The sequence below is a fragment of the Micrasema longulum genome, unplaced genomic scaffold (genome assembly GCF_059751315.1).
Source record: "Micrasema longulum isolate JH-2025_06_02 unplaced genomic scaffold, ASM5975131v1 h1tg002874l, whole genome shotgun sequence".
Classification (NCBI taxonomy): Eukaryota; Metazoa; Arthropoda; class Insecta; order Trichoptera; family Brachycentridae; genus Micrasema; species Micrasema longulum.
In genome coordinates, this window is record NW_028279995.1 from 83,907 (window position 1) to 105,562 (window position 21,656).

A 21,656-nucleotide genomic window follows, 5' to 3' on the forward strand; every position below is an offset into this window, starting at 1 on the left:
AGGTTCAATTTTCATTATTTCTCTTATCATATGAGCAAAGTAAGGTAAACAATTTTACTACTCTGGCAACACTAACGAAATTTCCATTTTGTTTCTTCGACAATCTGACAGATGGAAAAATAATTCAATTTTGAAGTAATGCATTTGTGACAAACACATTCATTTGATAATTACACATGAAATGTGATTGTATCCTGTTTCTTTTTAAGATCCTAGCAGTATTTCTACACTTCAAAAGGACACAACACGGCATGGTTAAATTCGAATCAGGAGTTGCGTACTGAGCGACGTCTACAAAGAAACTAATGGGTCAAAACGTAAACCTACTCATTTATGAGTGGTTAAGTCGCCTTCTGTTTGATGTGCGTGTGCGGTTTCTGGACTATTCTTAATTCTATGATGGCGACTGCTTTTCTTGACATTTGGCTTGCAAACCGCTGACTAAATGCAATAAATAGCGTGATAAATAATAAATAAATGTAAATAGTAGTTTTTGAATATTTTCCCTATTTACACCGGTGAAATTCAAATATGTGATTGCGCAGCAGGATTACACGTCGCGAAACGTAAATATTTTGGCATTTAATATTAGGTGTTTACGGATGTTCCATGGTGAGAAATTTTTATCACGTCGCTTATTAGCACGTCGATAGTTATTTGTGATTTACTGAGCGATTACGAAGGTGAAAAGACTTTAGTTGAGTAAAACATTTAAATGGATTTTTCTCAAAATAGGCACTAATGCATTTGGGTATTACTATATCATACAGACGATAATTAATATCTCAACACAATTAAACACATTGCTAACACATGTATTTTATTTACTATTTATTTGATTTAAATTATTTATTAACAATTTTCCATTGTAATGATGTAATAACTTATATTTACATATAAGTTATTAATTTAAAATACTTGGTACATTATTTCATTTTATTCATTATTCCATGTCCGCTCCCTAGATGGAGCATATGGTGTCCACAAAGATCCTCCAAGCATCTCTGTCGGCTACCAGCTCCTGTGCATCCTCCCAAGTCAGGTTCGCGTCCCATAGTTCTGGCACGAACTGCCGACGAACAGTCAGCGGTGGACGTCCAGGACGTCGAGAACCTGATGCCTTGTAAAGTAGGCAAGCGTGGTTAAGGCTCTCAGGAGGCATCCGCAGCACATGGCCAAGCCAACCATATCGCCTCCGTTTGATGACAGTTGTCACCGGAGTTTGCTGCGTCCGATCTCTTATTACTTCATTCCTCACAAAGTCATACCACCACACACTCAATATTCTTCTGAGACGCCTATTCTCAAAACTCAGAATTTTGCTTCTTTGGGCCCTAGTGAGGTGCCACGATTCGCATCCGTAGAGGAGATTAGGTGTTATGCAGGCGTTATATAGGTGGCATTTGGTTTTCACTGAGTAAATATCAGATCTCCAGACAGCCTTCATACTATTGAATGTGGCGCCTGCTATTCCTAGCCGCACTCCCAGTTCTTTTTGAAAGCTGGCATTTTCCGTAACATAAACTCCCAGGTATTTGAAACTCCCGACACTTTCAAAGACTTGGATTTAAAGAGTTGGGGGATTTAGGGCATCAAGGTATGAAGTATTACACAGTCCATGGGTTTTTGCAATATTTATTTTTAAACCCATGCATGCGGAGTACCTATTTAGGCTATCTACAGTGGCCCGAAGACCCCTGAATGAATCGTCAATTATAACCGCATCATCGGCATGCTCTAGGTCGCAGAGTTTTCGCGAGGAGGAGATGGATATTCCTCGATCTAGTGGAATTGACTTCCTTAAGAATAAGTCCATAAAGTTTATAAAAAGGAACGGTGCAAGGACGCAACCTTGACGAACTCCGGTGGTGACCTCAAACCAATCTGTGACAATATCATACTTGGTACACTTCCACTTTTCTTCAGACTGGTCTGAAGATGCCCATTAGAGAGTGAAAGCGCTAATTAGTCGCAAAAATAAATAGAAGTGTACTAAGTATTTTTGATTAGTAAGTTATATGTAAATATAAGTTGTTACATCATCATTTACTATCAATTAAGTACAATTACTTTCCACTATTTACATTACGCTTTGTCAGCCCCGTGGTGTTATGGTCAGCGCGTTTGCCTACCATGCAAGAAGTCTCAGGTTAGATTCCCGACATGGTTGATATGAAATATTTATTTAAAAGGGAGCACCTGAAGCGTTAGTCTGATCATTTTACCTTCATGTAACCAAAATTATGGGAATGATGATGATTATTAAAAAATATTATTGAAAAAAAAGTTTTTTAGCATGAGGGAAACCGGTAGGAAGACCCGCGGTCTTTAAAACGGTTTTTTGGGTCAAGGGTGGTAGCGAAATTTGTGGGTATGCATGGTTCAAGTATTGTCACAACTTCTACATCTTTTTTTACCCACAACCACTGTTCACCTCCCACCTCAGTGTCCTTTGATCAACCGCCACATTAAGACCTAGTGTTATCGCGCATTTATTTCGTTGAAAGTGTGCCGCATTACAAAACTTTGTTTCCACCAACCACCAGTGTTGAACTCCAGATCGGGGCCTGCCATCGTGTTAGTGCCGCTCGCAAGTGTCAAATCGGATCCGTCAAGGTCATCAAGAACGAGGATAAGGTTAGTGGCATCCCTTACTCATAAGTGGTTTCACCTCTTACCTTTATTTATTGCGTAAATTCTTATCATATATGAATAAATAAATAATTCTACTTATGGTAAATTAACATATATTTAAATATTGCTTAAAATCGTTTGTGTAAATCGTTTGTGTAAAGCGCCCTTGAGGTATTATATTGCAAAGATGGCGCTGTGATGTCCATGATAACAATTAATAATAAATAAATATATTTAATCTATAAATAAGTTGTGTTTGTCTCTTATTTGGGCACCTATGTATGTACATAAATACATTTTATAAGAAGGTTGATTGATATGCTTTATAGTGGAGTACCGACTTCAGACAAAATTGACCCTTTATCTTCAAGTTCTTAGGTAGGTACATCGTTATGTACCGAGGGCACCCCACGATACACATATCTGACTGATTAAAAGTGACAAAAACTTTGTTCCACCGAGCATTTTTTGCTTTAGCTGAAACGTAATTACGATTTATTCAAAATTTTAATCGTTCCGAGGTGGATACTTTTTTTCTCTTAAGCCAATTTAAAATACGAAAGTAAAATAGGTAAATTTTTAAGTTGATTTAAATTCTGACGTAACTGTCAGTTTTGAAATCGAACGGCTAGATGCAGAGATAATGTAGCTAGATGCTGCCATATTAACATATAGTATTAAGCACTCAAGGACAAAATCTATTTTCAAAAAAGAGTTTCAGGACTGGATCTTCCTTAGGGGGAGGGATTTGTTAGTTAGTTAGTTTATTTAAATTTTTTTTTCGTGTTCTTTTATATGTTGACATGCCATGTATTTTTTAATGATATTTTTGTGCTGCATAATATATATGAAGTGATATTGATTGTAAAAGTGTATACATATATTCGTCCCAACTCAACACAGGACTTCCATGGAGTTGGGACTTGTGTCTTGGTTTTAAATCTTAGGTTGTTAAATACATTGCCATTATAAAAAATAAATATATGTCTCCTACATTTTTCCTAAATTTCCTTTCCTAGAGCACGTATCGAGATGTCGATAGAGCCGGCTTTGTAATACCTCGGTAGATACAGACATATGAAAAGTCAACCAAACCGTCTGGGAATTTTCAAACGTAATGTAAAAATCGTGTTCAAGCGAGCTTTTTTGTTTTAATTGCGATTTATTTGAATCTTTAATTGTTTTGAACTGAACACTTTTGATAAAAAGCCTGATCTGTGACAACAAAAGCCTATTTAAAATACGAAGGAGAAACACTTTATTCTTTAATTTAGCAGTGAACGCGGAGTAAACTTTCAGCATTACTTGTTGGTTGAATTCGATCAGATGACGTCTGAGATGACATAATGAAAACGCGAGAATCTCGAGAATTCAAACCTAGCTTTGTAAATAGGAGCCACTGGCACTAGTGCTTTGTGCGCTGAAGCATCTTGCAGTAGTCAACGACATGCTGTAACTACACCGTTGCAGGTTTCAACTTGTCACTCGGTACTTTACACGTGGTCATATTTGGCTACATATTGCATACACATCAGCTCGACTGGTCCAACTTGAAGCAGATAAGGGGTGGAGCATATCAATCAACCCTCATATACCAAACTTATTATATTTAACTAAATATATTATTCGCAATTAAATAAAACATTATTAATACTTATTTGTTAATTTTTACAATTTTTAATTAAGACATTTTTATTGCTCAGAGAGTGAACATAATTGGCCACTACGCAAGTCCACAAATTTATTTTGAAACAGAAAATTGTACCGCAAAGCATACCAAGTTTTTTTTTTGTAAAATAAGCCACAGTCCATTAAAATCATTAATAAACTTTGTTTATGTGTGCACGATTCTAGTTTGCCTACTAACACAAACGAAATTTGTATGTTTACTCGGTTCACCGATAGGCACTTGCACATTAACATAGATTTATTAAGCATTCGAACGCACTGTACAAGATTTCTTGTTTCGAATTCTGTCCCACATGTTTCCTGGTCCATAGAAACGGTCTTTACAAAGAAGGAATATTTCAAAGAAGGTTTTGGAATGAAAAATTATCTAGTTTAGAAGGAAGGGTTTTTAGTTTGGAAGGAAGAGTTTTAACGTTTAAAATATAGGGTTTTTAAGAATAATTAAGAATTTTAGAACGAGGAGTGTTTAGAGGGAAGAGCTTTATGGTAAAATGTTCAAAAATCAAGCGTTTTAATGTGATAAAAGGAGAGTTTTCATATTGGGAGATTTAAAACGAAGGGTTATATCAAATCAAAAGCTTCCTGTATTTTTTTAACGAAGGCGCTTTATCATTTAAAAGAAATAATTTTCTAGAATTTTAGAACGAATGATTCTCCAATTGAGATGGGTTTAGATCAACATATTATAAAACGAAGAGTTTTCTGGTTTAGATGAAAGAGTTCTCTTGTTGAAATGAAAGCGACTGAATCGGAGGTTTTAGAGCCGTTTAGAATTAGGGATCCATCAAATTCAAAAGAATGGGTGAGAGATCGTATGTATTCAATAATTGGGGGTCCACGAGATGTAAATGGGGGTTCACGAGAGTGGATCTTACTTTACTTACTTTCATTTTAGCTTACGTTCAACATTTGAGTCTCCTTTCCGCAGACTTTGAAACAAGGTTTGAAGATGTATCAACAATGGAAATACCACAGTGAATTATCAATTCATTCAATTCATTGAAGAAACCAGAAGAACTGATCGAAATAATCACCAACGAATAACTTAAAATGCAGTTTAGAAAGTCAGCTTCAAAAACACATTTAAAGTTAATAAACTTCTAAAAAAAAATAATGAAAACAGGGGTCTACGCTTAACAGAAAAAAGGTTAAAGAACCTCTGATTTAAAGGATAGTTTACATAATTTAGATGGTTTTTTCATTGAAAAATGAGGATTTGTTTTTATCGTTCAGATGAAAGATCCTCTTTTGATATAAAAGGGTTGTCTCATTTATAAGAAATATTTTTGAAATGGGGGGTTATCTTGCTAAAATAAAGGGTTTTCTAGTGTAGAAGGAAAGGTTTTCGGGTTGTAGGTTTTAAAAGGAAGGGTTTTCTCGTTAGTAGGTTTTAGAACGAAGGGTTCTCTCGTAGATGGGCCTGCTTGGAGTAGCCGACGCGAAGACACTTTCCCCACCAAGACCGCTGGAGGCAGACCTTAGCCGGCTTGAGCACGAAGCACTTGGTCTGCACAACGTTGAAGAACAGTCGCCCCACCATGTTGGCTGCGTCAGTATTAGCCAGCTTCAAACATGCGCGGAACCTGTGAATCAGAAAAGCAAAAATTACAATGACGTCCAAGCAATATGGAAATAATTTAACACCAACATCTAAAATTTATTTGTCACGCGTTAAATAAACACTTGGAGGAAAACATTTTTAAATAGTGGATCTGGAAGTCCTAGGCATATACAGGGTTTATGACCTGTCATTGACTGGTTTAAGTGCCTACTTAACGCACTGTGCAACATCATAATTTTGTCTTTATTTAAACATTGCTTGCTTCTTAAAGTAGCGTGGATGCTTGGGCTAGAAAGAGGTACCTAATTATTCTTATGCTGTTGTAGAGTCAATGTTAAATATTTCTAGTCTACAAAAACGTAGTACTAATATTGATTCCATGTATATGTTCGGCATGCTAAATGGTATAATCGATGTTCAATCATTACTGGGAGAAGTAAAATTCAATATTCCGACTCGTAGGTTGAGAAACAATGAAGTACTGTTCATCGATCAGCATAGAACAAGCTATGGCCTTAATTCTCAAATTGTTAATTGTCTTTGTCGTATTGTTGGACTTTTTTGGTTTAAGTTTACAACGATTTAAACGAGCACTAAATAAATAGTCCAGATCTTGTCTCGATGTTCCTTATGTTTGTCAATGCTTCTTTTCTTCTTTTTTTAAACCCTATAAATTGTATACATGGACAATGTCGGTTAATAAATAAATACATAAATAATAAATAAATAAACATCCAAATTACTTCACACAAGGCAGGCGGCAGATTCACATAATAGTGAAGGGTATTTATTTTTTTATAAATACGCCCAACGGGCATTTTTAAGGACATATTTATACATAGGAAATGATTATAAAGGAAATTAGAAAGACAATGGTATATAGTAGACTCGGTAGGAGTGGAAGCGGGAGAGAGGTGTTTATAATTGAATTTGATTCAGTGATCGTTTGAAAGAAGACAACTTGTTATCATAGAAATCAAGACGGGAAGATCTGGAATTCTAGGCATTTTTCTTTATTTATTTCGGTGATACTTAAAAAAAAATATTTTAGTTAAAACCTTTTTTATATAATTGTATTCTCTTTTTTTTTGAAGAAGATAATTCTGGTTGTAATATTCAATTTGTAACAATATCTCATTAACGTTTTTATTGCATTCATACCTGCCCTTTTTGGTACTGGTAAGTATAGCATAATTGATTAATTGATTTGGTGTTTATTTTGTAGAACTCCATGGATGAATCATGTTACAATTGCATTTATATATTTTGATAAGAAATTCTTAAAAATAGAAATATTGTATAATAATACATTTATGTTTGTATAAATTTCTTCATAATATTTCAATCATGTTTTAAAATTAAAATGAACAGCAACCTATTATAAAATTATTGATATATTTTTGACAACAATTATCTAAAGTTATAAAACTATAAAGCTTCATTAATTATATGTCACAATCCATCCATGTATGTCAATAAATACTTACTTTGTTATATTATTTCCGAAATTCGAATATAAATACCTGAATTCCCCATTACCTATTAAACACTTCGCCTCGCCCTTAACCATTGGTTTTTCACTCAATTATGATTAATGTACATGCTACAGTTCATAAGATTATTTTTATTTTCTACTTAAGCACCTTGAATTATATAACTATATAAGGACATTAATACCCGTATGCAGAGACAAACCTTAAGGTGAGGAGAGTACATTCTATTGTCTTCACCTTCGGGTTATTCTCTGCATTTGAAATTAGAATGTACTTTCCTCACCTTAAGTTTTGTCTCTGCATACGGGTATCAATCTATCTAATCTTCACATTCGTTTGAAAATGCCCTAACAAGGCGAAACAATTGTAACGAAATTTTTGTTTTAATATTTTTTATATTTGTAAAAAAAAACAAAGTGTTCAGTAGACTCAAATGTCCTGCTCAGGACCTTGTCCGAAAGGCGAGCGAGATGGATCGGCCGTGTAATACGTCAAGAAGGCCTCCCGCATGTCATAATGGAGGGGATGACCGAGGGGACAAATTCTAGGGGACGCCCACGCCGAGAGTACCCGGAGGACCTATTAGAGGACGTGCGCTGCTCATCATATGCTGACTTTAAAAGAGCCGCACAAGACAGGGAGGAATGGAGGAGAAGAATGAATGAAATTGCTGCCAGCCAATCCCAGGATTGAGACCAGAGAAGAAGAAGACTCAAATCAGTGTTTGATTTCTAATATTATAATTATACTCTAAATTTGAAATGGCGTAATCTGCCGGTCTAAAAGTAATTATATTTTAGTTACATAAAACTTTTAACTACTCGTATATTTAATAGATGACCTTTAAAAATTATTGTTTTTATCTAATTTATATTTTTTAAATTTCTTTATTATCGCGTGATTGATAAAAAAACATTAGTTTTAAAATGGCAAAATCGAATGATTTCCTCACATTGCGTGCGTTTTACCAGACTACAGCCTTAATACGCGTTAATATAAACAATGGCATAAACTAAAGTCCTTAAAATGTAACATGATTAGAATGACAGTTGTCAGAAAAAGTGACGACATAACTTTGTAGTAACGTCAAAGGAGTTATTTATATTGACACACGAAAAATCACTTGTATCTGGCGAGTTATTTTTTTTTAATACAATGTTTGAAACATAAATCAACATAAATATGTAAAATCAGCTTTAAAACTAAAAGAAAACTAAAATAAACCTAATTATGAACGACGTTTTTACAAGGTTACATCATTTTGCAAAAATGTTAGAGATGGACAAATTGATCAAATAAAAAATAATTCATTTGATGTTGTTCATGAAAAAAGTATAAATGTCTCATTTTTTGGTGAATAATTGTGTTGAACGCACTATAATAGGCTTGTTTTTTCGTTTTTTATATCAATTTTCGGAAACAGAGTTTCATGATTGCATGAAATAACTGATAAAATCGATTTGATCAGTGACCAGTAATTTACCATCACTAATGAAATTAGTTTGACAGCTGTCATTCTAATCAAGCTATATTTCAAGGACTATAGAGTCTAGCATTCAACAGTTTATTGATAAGCCCGTTCTTTCCGCGTACCTTTCATAATATTTATATCGAGATTTTTTAACTTATTTTTTTCAAATTATCGAGGACAACTCAATTTTTGCGCTGGGGTAGATTTAGTCAGGAAATAACATGTTTATCGACTATACGTCACTGGCTATATCGTTTATTTTATTTTGCCTCCCCTGTGAAACATACTGGGGTGATTTTTGACAAAGGTAGAACTTCTTTGTGCAGATTATATTGAGCGAGTAACGCGTTTATCTGTGGTTTTTTGCACTTTAGTGATTTTATGCGTGGCTAAACGGCTATACCAAATTTCGATGTTTATCACACGCCGCGCGGTTAGACACATGGTTCAAACACGAGAAAAAAACGTCTACAAAAACGCAGAAAAAGAGAAAACGCTAGAGTTGTAATACATCCAAGTGATTCACTCTTCAAAGAATTTCAAGTACTAGATATTCGTCAACAGTTTACATTGAGGTCAGTGGCGGTCACGCATCTCAACAGGGAAAAATACGCCAAGATTTGCCGTGGTCATAATGAAAAACTTAATGAAGTCACTGAAATTAAATATTTAGGTGTAATGTTGGATTCAAAACTTACATTTCACCAAAACGCTAAGATGGTAATAAATAAGATTGCAAAAAAAATATCAATTTTGGGAAGGATCAGAAGATTTATTGATAAGGACTCCTGCAAAACTATTTACAAAGCAATTATTGAACCACACGTTAACTACTGTAGTAGCATTTTATTTTTATCAAACAAAGAAAACATAGATAAACTAACTGTATTATAAAATAAAGCCTTTAGAATCATTTTGAAAAAAAACAGATATACGAGGGTAAAGTCGATGGTAAATGAAATGAAATTATTAACATATAAACAAAGAATATTTTACAATACAATGATATTTGTTCATAAAATTATAAACTCTAATAAAAAAACAGAATTTTGGAAAAAAATTGATCGGAACCAGCATGAACACGATCACAATACTAGAGAAAAGAACAAAATTAGACTTCCATTTAGGAAAAAGGCAAAGTCACAAAATTCAATTTTATTTAAAGCAATTAAAAAGTATTACGAAATGGAAAAAAATATTTATGAAGAAAAAAACATATCAAAATTTAAAATAATGGTCAAGACATATGTGATAAACAATTTATAAATTAAATATATTTGCAATGTTATTATTAGAACACACATAACAATATGTATGATATGTGTGCCCTATTTTAAGATTTAAATAAAAAAAATTAAAAAAAATAATACCGGACACTTCAATAAGGATTTGATTCTACAGAGAGGAGTTAATACTTTTTGGCTCAAAAGCAGCAATATTATATAGGCCCAAGGATATATCGCACCTTTAGGACGAAAACGACTCAACTAAAAAAATCATGTTTTTAAGAAATCGCAAAAGAAGAATGTAAAATGTACACCTTCGTATTCTTTCGTCAATTGTTTCGTATTAAGCACTTAATTTTGAGTTAAAAATTATACCGAAGGCATTAAATTAGTATAAGTTTAAACAAGACATTTATTTAATGAGTCATTATTATATTTTATTTAATTTATTTATTTTATTTTATAAACGGCAAATCTGCCTTTTACAAATATTTATAATATAAACATATTTGATATTTTTTATTGAATCGGCATTCACTTCGTAACACTTAATTATAAATTATTATGAAAATAAAACTTTGTTATCAGTGTTACACAATTTTATTCTTTTACAAGAACACAACGATATAAACTGAGTTTTATATCACCCGTCGATGGGAGGAGTGCTCTCCCGAAACTATAGTTGTGTTCTTGTAAAAGAATAAAATTGTGTAACACTGATAACAAAGTTTTATTTTCATAATAATTTAACATATTTGGCTTAATATTTTTTTTTCCTTTCAAAAACATGAATATTAAAAACAAGATTTACAAAAAAAAAAAAAAAAAAACACACCAAAAATTATACAGCATATTCAGTGGAAAGTTTAAATAATAGAACATTCTACAGTAAAACAACAAGAAAATCATAAGTACTGTTTCACACAGCTAGGCAAAGTGAACAAAAAATTGTATATGAAATGCATGAATAAATAAATATAATTACCATTCACCATCTTTGAAAAAGTTCAAAAGGTTTGTTCTATAGGAACAATACCCTACACTAAATAAATCAGATACGTGGGAATAACTATTGCCGAGTTCATGAAGTCTATTTAATACTGCATTACAAGTATACACTGTCCGTGAATTGTTGCTACAAAACGGTGGCACCTGTCTAGTCATTCTTCCAGGCACCCTGAAGTTGATGAGAGATAACAGTTCAGGGCAATCCCATATTGAATTTACAATTTTGAATAAATTTAAAAGGTCTATAATTTTTCTTCTATCGTTAAGTTTTAACAAATTTAAATTTAATTAAAATTTATATTGAAAAAAAAAAACAAACAAAAGCAGTTTGATAAATGAGATAATGACATAATTTTTATAAGGTCAGATCAGGTCACAAAACGCATGTTTTTATTTATTCGCGAAATGACAGTAACGTACATAAGTCACTAAAATTATCGATGGTTTAAATAATTAAATAACATTTACTTAAATAAGTATCTAAGATTATCGGTAAGTCGGAACGAAAAAATCACAAAGCTAAATTGGTCGTTTTAATATTTTTTTAAATAAAGTAAAAATGCCGTTTGCATCGGAATAAAATCGACTCAACACAAGTGGAACTAGTGGACTCTCTGGATTCTCTGGTTCTGCTGGTGAAGAAATAAGATTTATATCGCGGATCAAAATACGTCACAACTGTGTATTTGTCGTCTTTAGTCAGTTTTTAATAGTTTCAAACGGGATTTTATTTATGGTTTCATAATTGCATACGACCCACATTAATTACTAAAACAAACAAGAACAGAAGGTCTAACGAGCTTACACTCGCGTCACGGCGTATAATGAAGAAAATATAAGCAAACGTGTTACGACAAGTGCCGGAAGCACGCGCCCGGCTCGCTTGTGGATGGGCGAAACGCCTAGAGCACCCCTCCCGAGCGTAAAGTGAAGCAGAAGTCTATATGTCGCATCACTTCTTCTTCTAGTACCTTGCCGGGTCCCGCCGACGTTGGCGATCACTGCAGCGAAAGCATATGTATCTGTCTTGCGCTAATTTTACATTTCGCAGCCAGGGCAACTGCTTATTGATGTACTCGCCGTAGTGATTCCTGGGAAAAGATGACCAGAGTGGTTTCCCGTTGCCTTCTCTGGTGGATTTTTCTGTCGGGGCTATTTATTTATTAACGGACATTGTCCATGCATACAATTTACAGGGTTTAAATATTACAATAAAAGAATAGTTTAAAACATTTAAAGAAAGAAAAGAAGCATTGACAAACATAAGGGACATCGAGACAAGATCTGGACTATTTATTTAGTGCTCGTTTAAATCGCTGTAAACTTAAACCAAAAAAGTCCAGATGATCTTGTTTCGAGTTAACAATAAGACAAAGACGGGTCATTGAAGAATTAAAGCCATAGCTTGTTCTATGCTGATCGATGAAAAGTACTTCATTGTTTCTCAACATACGAGTCGGAATATTGAATTTTACTTCTCCCAGTAATGATGGAACATCGATTATACCATTTAGCATGCCGAACATATACATGGAATCAATATTAGTTCTACGTTTTTGTAGACTAGAAATATTTAACATGGACTCTATATCAGCATAAGAATAATTAGGTACTCCTTTCTAGCCCAAGCATCCACGCTACTTTTCGAAGCAAGCAATGTATAAATGAGGGCAAAATTATGATGTTACACAGCAATCACAGGCAATTTTGGAGTTTTCTAAAAGGTACTCGAAGGAAATCGGTTGTTTTATTCTATGAAATGACATAATTTTGCATTTTTTAATATTAAGTTCTAATTTATTGACTTAACACCATTGGTTAAAAGAGTTGATGTCTGATTGAAGAAGAAAACAGTCTTGTAAAGTTTTAACTATTTTGAGAATTTTGTTGTCGTCCACGAAGAGCCAAAAGCGTTACCTTCCCTTAGCTGGTTGGTTTTGGTTTTGAGGCGCCGAAAATTCGCCTTTCATCCTCTCGTTATCTGCTGTGATCACACCGCTATGCGTGTGATCCCATTGGCCGGGGTTCGCGACGTGGACGCTAACGAGTCGGACTAGTTAGTAGTGCTGCCAATGGAATGCAACTGGGCGTTTGCAGCATTTTATAGAATCGCATCCTCTAGCAAGATGTGACTCACTGCGACCCTACTGACAGTTCGAACCATTGCATCACTAAAAATAGCGTAATTCAAAACCGTCTCTAAATCTCAGAACTTCAAAGAAACAGATTTAAATTATACTACTTGACACCGCAAACTTATCATCTTCCATTGAGTTAGTGAAGCATAATAATTACAAATTGCAAATATCTCGGTAACGCCTTCAATGGAGATTTCCAAGTTTGCTTCCAATACCTTTCATTGTTTCTTCGATTTAAAAGAGAGTTTATTATATGGTACTGCATGCTTTCAGCGTAGATAGAGAAGTTAAGGTTTAAGGTGATTCTAAACTAAAGTAAACTAATTATTCATAGTTTTATCATATTTTATTGAAAACTGCAATTCTTACGTTTATTTTCAATTGAAATTTTACAAAACTAGATAAGTAATTTTTTGTTTTGTACACCATTTTGTGAAAAAGACATAAATTTTATTGTTATGGTATTTTTTACAATCAATATAGTGTAAAGTTTCCGCAAACCAAGTTTTGTACAATTTCCATTGAAAATAAACGTAAAAATTGCATTTTTCAATAAAAAATATAAAGCGCCATATATTTATTTATTAATTTTTTTTTCTTACAAACTATATTTAATAATAAAAATAATGTGACCTCACTGGGGTTACCCGCGCCGAGGAAACTTAACAAAATACTTTTTTGAAATGTTTTTACGTTTGAGAATAAACAAAGATGACTAACTTAATAAACAGAGATAATTAACAAAATATTCACAGTTTTAAAAACTAGGTATATAAATACATCTATATTACAAAACGCACAATGAAAATAACAAAAACTTAACATAAACTAAACACTTGTGGAGCGATTGATTCAATATCGGTTTGGGCGAATGAGACAATCCATTTTACTTCTACCTAGCTCCACGATACATTTTTTATAGCCTTTTTAAACATTTTCTCGTTACTAATTGTTTTAATAGATAGCGGAAGTAGGTTATAGATTATAATTGAATAATACTCAAAATCCCTTTGTCCGAGAGTGGTATTAGTTTAATGTTTGGATAATTTATATAGCGCCATTTTTGTGAAAATCGCCTCAAGGGCGCTGTACAAATGTCCCAGCACGTCTTGCAGCTACAGAGCGCATGGACAGTAAGAAATCTAGCCCCTATTTACATTTTTATTTTTAAACATTTTATTTGACAATGAAGTTTAGAGTTTAAGTGATATTTTAAAAAACGAAATAATATCCAAATTTATAAAAATAGAAGTTAGATTAAAACAAGTCTTGCAGCTACTGAGCGCATGGACGGTTGAAATTTTAGACCCCATTTACTAAATTTAGATATTTAATAGTTGATAACATTTACATAATATGATAGCTAACATCACAAAAAGTCTTGCAGTTACAAAACGCACCGACGAATGGAAATTCAACAATATAAGAATGATTTAAAAAAGCTAACAATAAAAAATAATAAAAAAACACAATAATAATACATTGAGCAAAGAACTAGTAAGTATGGCAATTAAGTGAACATGTAACAGCACAAAAAGTAAAATATAAAAAAACTAAACAAAGATAGCATTCCTTAACTTATTATTAAGGTTAACAAGATGATAGATGCTACTCGAACGGTCCCTGTTTTATTTTTGTATGCAGTTTACAGGATCTATTGTCCTTGTTTATAATTTGTATTTGTTTAAGTTGTCTTTGTGTTGAGGATTTAGTGATTATATTATTTGTATGTGATGTATTGTGGGGGTTATGTCTTTCATTTGAGTTAGTAGTTTGTGAATCTGTAAGTGAGTATTGTTTTAGCGTATAATTGTTTTGGTGTCATAAGTTGTGATTTATGAAATATCTCTCTAGTAGATGTCTGTATCGGCACGTATGAGTATTATTTTAATTATGGATTTTTGTGCAACAAATACACTATTTAAAACTGTGCCACTCGCACCACCCCAACCGATTATACCCCACTCCAAAATTGATTGGCACAATGCAAAATAAATCTTTAAAAGTTCCCATACATTAATTATATTTTGAATTGTTTTGAATATACGTTAGTCTTAAATAACAATAGTTAATATGAATAATTAGTTTCATATTTTCATTTAGAATCACACTAACCGGTAGTCGACTGGTTTAAATCGTTTTTGTTGGACCTGTTAAAGATTAATTTAATTTGTATTTATTTTTAATATTGCAAAATACGTTTGTAGTATTTTAAGATCAAGAAAATAAATAAATAATAATATTTCATTCTAGTTTGGCTTAGCCAAATCTCCAACTGTTAGAATTACGGCGCGTCCGTCACTCCGGGCAGGGGATTACGTCCACTCTTGGCGCTCTATCCACCAAAACTACAATCCCCCCACCTAATCCCGGATCATGCACTGCTAATCCTTTAAACTTTGTACGGACGTTAAGTATTTCGGTAAAAGCGACGAATGCTCAAGTTTGTTTGTTTTCAACTTGGGATTTATTCGTTTTTAGTACGGTCAAATATTTCTGGATAAGAATGACGAATCACTATATATTTTTTAGCTATAACTTTCAATTTATTATTTTTATTAATTCTTGTGTGGCAGTAGTCGTACACGAGTCTACATAGGATATAAGATTTGATTTTATATCATTTATTTAATTAGTGTAGTTGTATTTTTTTCTAATTTTCAAATGAACATTTTCCCAGAAATATTGCTGGATTTTAAGAGAAAAAATATTTATCCCCACTGTGCGAAGTATAATCATAAGTATGAAAGTTATGCCAACACCACAATAAATCTGCTTCACTGTGTAAGTATGAGGACGAAAATAGAACGTGTAACAAGGAAGATAGAGACGCTGTTCTGTGGCCGGTGTTTGTGTGAAAGAGACAAAACCAAAAGTACAAATTCGTTCAATCAGTCGGTTATTGGCAGTGAGCAGGAGTGCGCGCTAGTTAAATGACCGTCTTTTTTAAAATTTATTTTGCCATAACAGGCCTAAATTATTCTGTCTTTTATTTGAGGTAACACCATATTACATCACCTGGCAAAGGATTTTTTTAGCACAGCATTTTAAGAATTAATATATACTGCCGAAATAGCACGTTTTGCATTATCATCGCAATGATTTTTCAAAAGTTAAAATCCCCGAAGAAAAATTATGAAGTAAAAGTTTATTGAATATATAATTCTCTCACAGACTCTTAACGCCTCACTCTCAATACTACTCGTAAAGTTGAATTTCGGGAGCGAGAGAGAGAATTACACGCGTCACACGCGCAAACACCAAAGTTGCCAGTACTTCTGCCGGACGCCAGTTAGATAGTTGCTCTCTAAGTTTTGTAAGGGGCGGTTTTTTGCCAGCGCTACGAGCATGAACTAATGGTTTTTTCGTGTTTTTAGCAATTAGCTTAAAAATATTATCACTTTTGACGTCAACTATAAATAGTTAAAGCAATTGCCTATGATACGATTTATCTGATTTAAAATCTCATTTTTTACAGGTGTAATGACTACATCATTATTCCCTTACCGCACTAAATGATGCATAGGGCACTGAATTGCTACACCAATCGCAGCGTATCTTGATCGTTTTTTTGTCACATAAAGGTAAGATGATCAGTCTTACGATTTCAGAGACTATGAAATATTCTACTGTAAAAACACATATTTCCATATTATGGAATTGAACCCGAGACCTCTTGCATGGTAGGCAAACGCGCTGACCGTTACACAACGAGGCGGACAAATATAATTACTACACAGCACCGTAATGCGCGTATGCTTTTGGCACAGCTGTCATTTCATATTTAAGAAAGAAAATCAGTCCAATTAAATTTTATAATATGCATTAAACCTTATTAAATAAGCATTTAAGGGCGTGGAGTAGCACTTTGTTTTGTAATAAATGGGTAGCATTGTTTTAATGAACCATTGTATTCGTCAATTTTAGCCGGGCGCTCAACGGAATCAGTTCCACGGAGTGTAAACTTTTTGCATTTCGGTAATTTTAAAACGTTTTCGAATTTGTAATGTGATTAAATTATATCTTTACTAACAAAAAAATAATTTTATCAATAAAGATAATTGACAGAATGTTCAGACAATGATAACCTTCAAATCTCGGTTAAGGACCAACGGTAGCATGGAATATTTTTTTTTAAGTTCAATGCGATCCAAAATGCAACTTTTTAGACTCCTTTCACTTTGTTGTCCAAAAAAATAAAAAAAATTATACATCATCGGCCTACTCTATTGTACGTGTATAATATGATAAATAAATAAATTGTGGTGAAAATAATTGTTGCATTGTGTACAGGAAAGCGTTTGGGGAAATATGTGGTAGATTTTAGCAACATATTAGTTTGTGGTACATCAAAAGAAATCGGTTTTTCCTATTAGGAAAAACCACAAGCATGTTTCGCGATTTCTTTCAATTTGACCACTTAGGCACGTTTTTCAAGATGAGCGCAAACCCACGAAAAACCAATACTTTTTTACAATTTAAAAGGTCGGTTAAGCTAGGGTTTCCTAGGACAGCGGTGCCCGTATTTTAACGGCCGTAGTGAACGGTGATGCAGTGGACAGCCGTCGTAACGTCGACTAGAGAGTGGTTTCCCAGGGAAACGGTGTTAAATGGTGTTGATAACACCGTTTTCCTAGGAAACCACACTCTAGTCACCGTTACGACGGCTGTCCACTGCATCACCGTTCACTACAGCTAGGGTTTCCTAGGACAGCGGTGCCCGTATTTTAACGGCCGTAGTGAACAGTGGTGCGGTGGATAACCGTCGTAACGGTGACTAGAGTGTGGTTTCCTAGGAAAACAGTGTTATCAACACCATTTAACACCGTTTCCCTAGGAATCCACTCTCTAGTCGACGTTACGACGGCTGTCTACCGCATCACCGTTCACTCCGGCCGTTGAAATACGGGCGCCGCTGTCCTAGGAAACCCTAGCTTACGGCCGTTAAAATACGATACAATATCTAGGCGTCAAACATGTTGGCACTCGTATTATATTTTTTTCACCACCGATCTCCACACCATCAAATTTTGATGTAAGCACATCGGTTTGTACTGACGGGTCTAGTACCCCTCGATACACATTGAAAGTTTCAAAAAATTTGTTCGCTGAGCAATTTTTTCTTTAATAACGATTTATTTAAGTGTTTAATCGTTCTGAGGTTGGCATTTTTTTTTAAAGCCTATTAAGAATATGAGAGAGAAATAAGTCAATTTTAAATTCGAATTAAATTCCGAAATAACTGTCAGTTTGGAAAACGAACGCCTAGATGCAAAAAATAATGTGGCTAGATTCTGCCCTACTAACATGTAAGAGTATCTAGGCGTCAAACATGTTGGCACTCGTATTATATTTTTTTCATATGTTTTACTATCTTTCTGAGTGTACGTATCGAGACGTTAAAGGAGCCGGCGTTGTAATCGCTTAGTAAATAAATACAGACGATCGTTCAGAATACCGTCTTGGTAATTGTCAAAAGTCATATAAAAATTATGTACAAGCGAGCGTTTTTTGCTTGGATTTATTGGAGTTTATAATCGCTGCTAACCTCCACGGGGAAAAAAAGTGATGGTTTGCTGTTTTCTGATTAAAAATAAACAAATTGATTGCGTAAATTGACGGTAGGAGAAATCGTAATTTTGGTATTGTAATGACTGAATTCGTTCATTGATAAAACTTTGTGATACGTTATCAAATTGCACTGTACAACGTTTGCTTAGAATTATAAAAGATACAGTATTTTTTAATTGACCCGTCTGACCTGAGAAAAAATGCGATTACGCACAATAATTAATCAAGTATAAACAAAAAAATATCGGGTGTTTGTTTGTGAGCAAATTATATTTATTTATCTATCTTAATATTTATCTATACCTCAGAAGCAGACGGATCCAAATCCAGAATTTGATGAAATGACATTTCGATTTTCACGTCCAGTTTATGATCATGTCCATTGATTTTGAAGAAATGCAGGTCTTAAAATGAAAGAACCAATGTATTAAGATGCTGAAAGTACAAATTAATGTTCTGAATGATTAGAAATCACTTAGAGAAAGTAGATTCTTTAGGCTTTTGTTGAACATTTGACGTTTGGATTTGCATCCGTCTGCCTCTGAGGTACAGATATAATTCTTCTGTACGTGTGATGTCACTGAACTCCTCCTAAACGGCTTAACCGATTTACGTGCTGTTTTCAGCGATAGTTGCGCGTGTTCGTAGGTATAAAAATTTTCAATCGAATCTCTAAAAAAAAAGTTAAGAGCATTAAAGTGTTATTCATCTACCTACCAGGGTTGCATTCGAAGTATAGGCGTTTACAAGACTTATGACCTGTCATACACGGTCATACGGTTTACACACTGTTTAACATTCAGCTTTCTAACTATGATATAATATAAACATCCACATTTCCTCAACTCTTATCTAAAATGTATTCCCTCCGATGCAACAAATTTTGATCTGAATAACTCTCTAGGGAGAAAATCCAGCCAGTCTGCAAGCATTTGGACACACTCAAAATGTTATTGAATAAACTAACTGGTAAAAGAAGAAGCATATAAATTGGAAAATTGTTTACAGGCTTTGTCAAGTAGGTAAATTGGTTCAGCCGGATGAATCTCACCCGCGTGATAAAAGTTTCAGCTCTTTTACAAAAGTCAACAGATGGAAGAGTTCATTGCATCGGCGACGCCCCTCATAGGTCACGATTCGGCTTATTATTTTACTTGGTTTGTGACCGTTTAAATTTAAACAAAACTTGGTCATAAATTTTGACATAACGATTGTCAGGGCCAATCACGTCGCGTTTTTGTAAATACATTTTTTAACAATTTTATTTAAAAAATTAAACATGAAAACTTTTTTTCACAATATCCGTATTGATTTTGAATATACAATAATTATTTTTCTAAACCGATTTTACGTATTTCTATCGGTATTCGAAGTGTGTGATATTTTCGTATTCAAAAATGATCCCAGCTGAAAAACCGACCCTATTCTCTTTGAGACGCTTATTTCGCCTACGATTGTAGTTAGACCTTGTTAGTTGGTCGAATTTTCTGCTAATTGGCGGATTATCCTCCGCTTGTACCCCACGCCTTCTCACGCCAACCCCTCTCGAGTTATTTACACGCCAGCGGACCAAACTTTATCTCGAGTAAAATATACGCATTACTAAGGTCAGATATCCTTAAAACTCCTTGGATTTATTAACAGAAGCACAAATGACTTTAAAAATATCGAAACCTTCAAAGCTCTCTTCTGTTCCCTAGTTCGCCCGCACCTAGAGTATTTCTCTGTCATCTGGTCTCCATATTATGATGTTTACATCAGGAGAAAGATAGGCTAGAGGTTGGGCTTATCCAGAGACCAATATACGACCAATATACGAGTTAGAAACTAGCTTAAATATATCTCATCTTTGAGACCGTCGAAGTAAATCCAACCTTCTAGTCCTATATAAAATTCTCAACTCTACTGAGCTCCATAAAATTAAATATCCCAACTAGAAACCTCAGACATAACTTGCTCTTTCATACCGATCACCATTGAACTAACTGTGGTTTTCATTCCCCTATGCCCAGAATTCTCAGGTCTGCCAACAAACATACCAGTCTTGATTTCTTTGATAACAAGTTGTCTTCTTTCAAACGATCACTGAATCAAATTTAATTATAAACACCTCTCTCCCGCTTCTACTACCACCGAGTCTACTATATACCATTGTGTCTTTCTACTTTCCTTTATAATAATTTTCTATGTTTAAATATGTCCTTAAAAATGCCTATTAGGCGCATATATAAATAAATATTAGGAAGAAACATCCACTTCACAAAAGCCAACAGATGGACGAGTAGAGAAAATGTGGATGCAGAATAGGTGAGTGCTGCACAGTGTGTAAAGTGGCCGCTTAAATCAGCCAATAAGAGATCGCATTTCAATTATTGTTCTAGTTTTCTCTTTCTGAGCACTGAAATCAGTCCTCAATACATGTTTTTATCACCATTACTTTTTTCCCTGATTATTATCGATAGCAGAATGTCTCAATTGTTCATATCATCTCTATGCAGATGATTTACAACTATATCTTCATTGCAGACCTGTGCCTCGATTATGAACGCTATCTTCATTTGTATATATCGAGGCGGTATATTTAACCTTAATTAGCAATTGTCGTGTGAGAATCGGTAGCTCTTTGAATGATTGGTTCGGGGTCTCCACTAGAGTGAGGCAAGGCTGCGTCCTTGCACCGTTCTTATTCATCATACTGATGGATTTTATCTTGTGCAAATCAATACCACCTGATCGAGGATAGAAGTGAACTCCCCCCTAAAGTTGTGTGATTTGAAGTATGCAGATGATGCAGTTCTTTTTGAAAAGTCTGTTGGAGATTTTCAGGAAATTGTTGACACACTGCAGGAAAACTCAACCGTCTGA

The 21,656-nt window shown here is 34.0% G+C and overlaps 1 protein-coding gene across 3 annotated transcripts in view; it reads right to left on the bottom strand.

Annotated features, from left to right (window-relative positions):
- Positions 1-4,323: 4,323 nt before the first annotated feature.
- LOC148271440 (uncharacterized) overlaps positions 4,324-21,656 on the bottom strand; it is a 104,353-nt gene continuing 87,020 nt past the window's right edge. For all 3 annotated transcript variants that reach the window (XM_088241389.1, XM_088241391.1, XM_088241392.1), the window contains one exon: positions 4,324-5,906. In XM_088241389.1, coding sequence (XP_088097515.1) covers positions 5,714-5,906 — 193 coding nt within the window. In that variant the 3' untranslated portion in view covers positions 4,324-5,713. The remainder of the gene's footprint in view (positions 5,907-21,656) is intronic.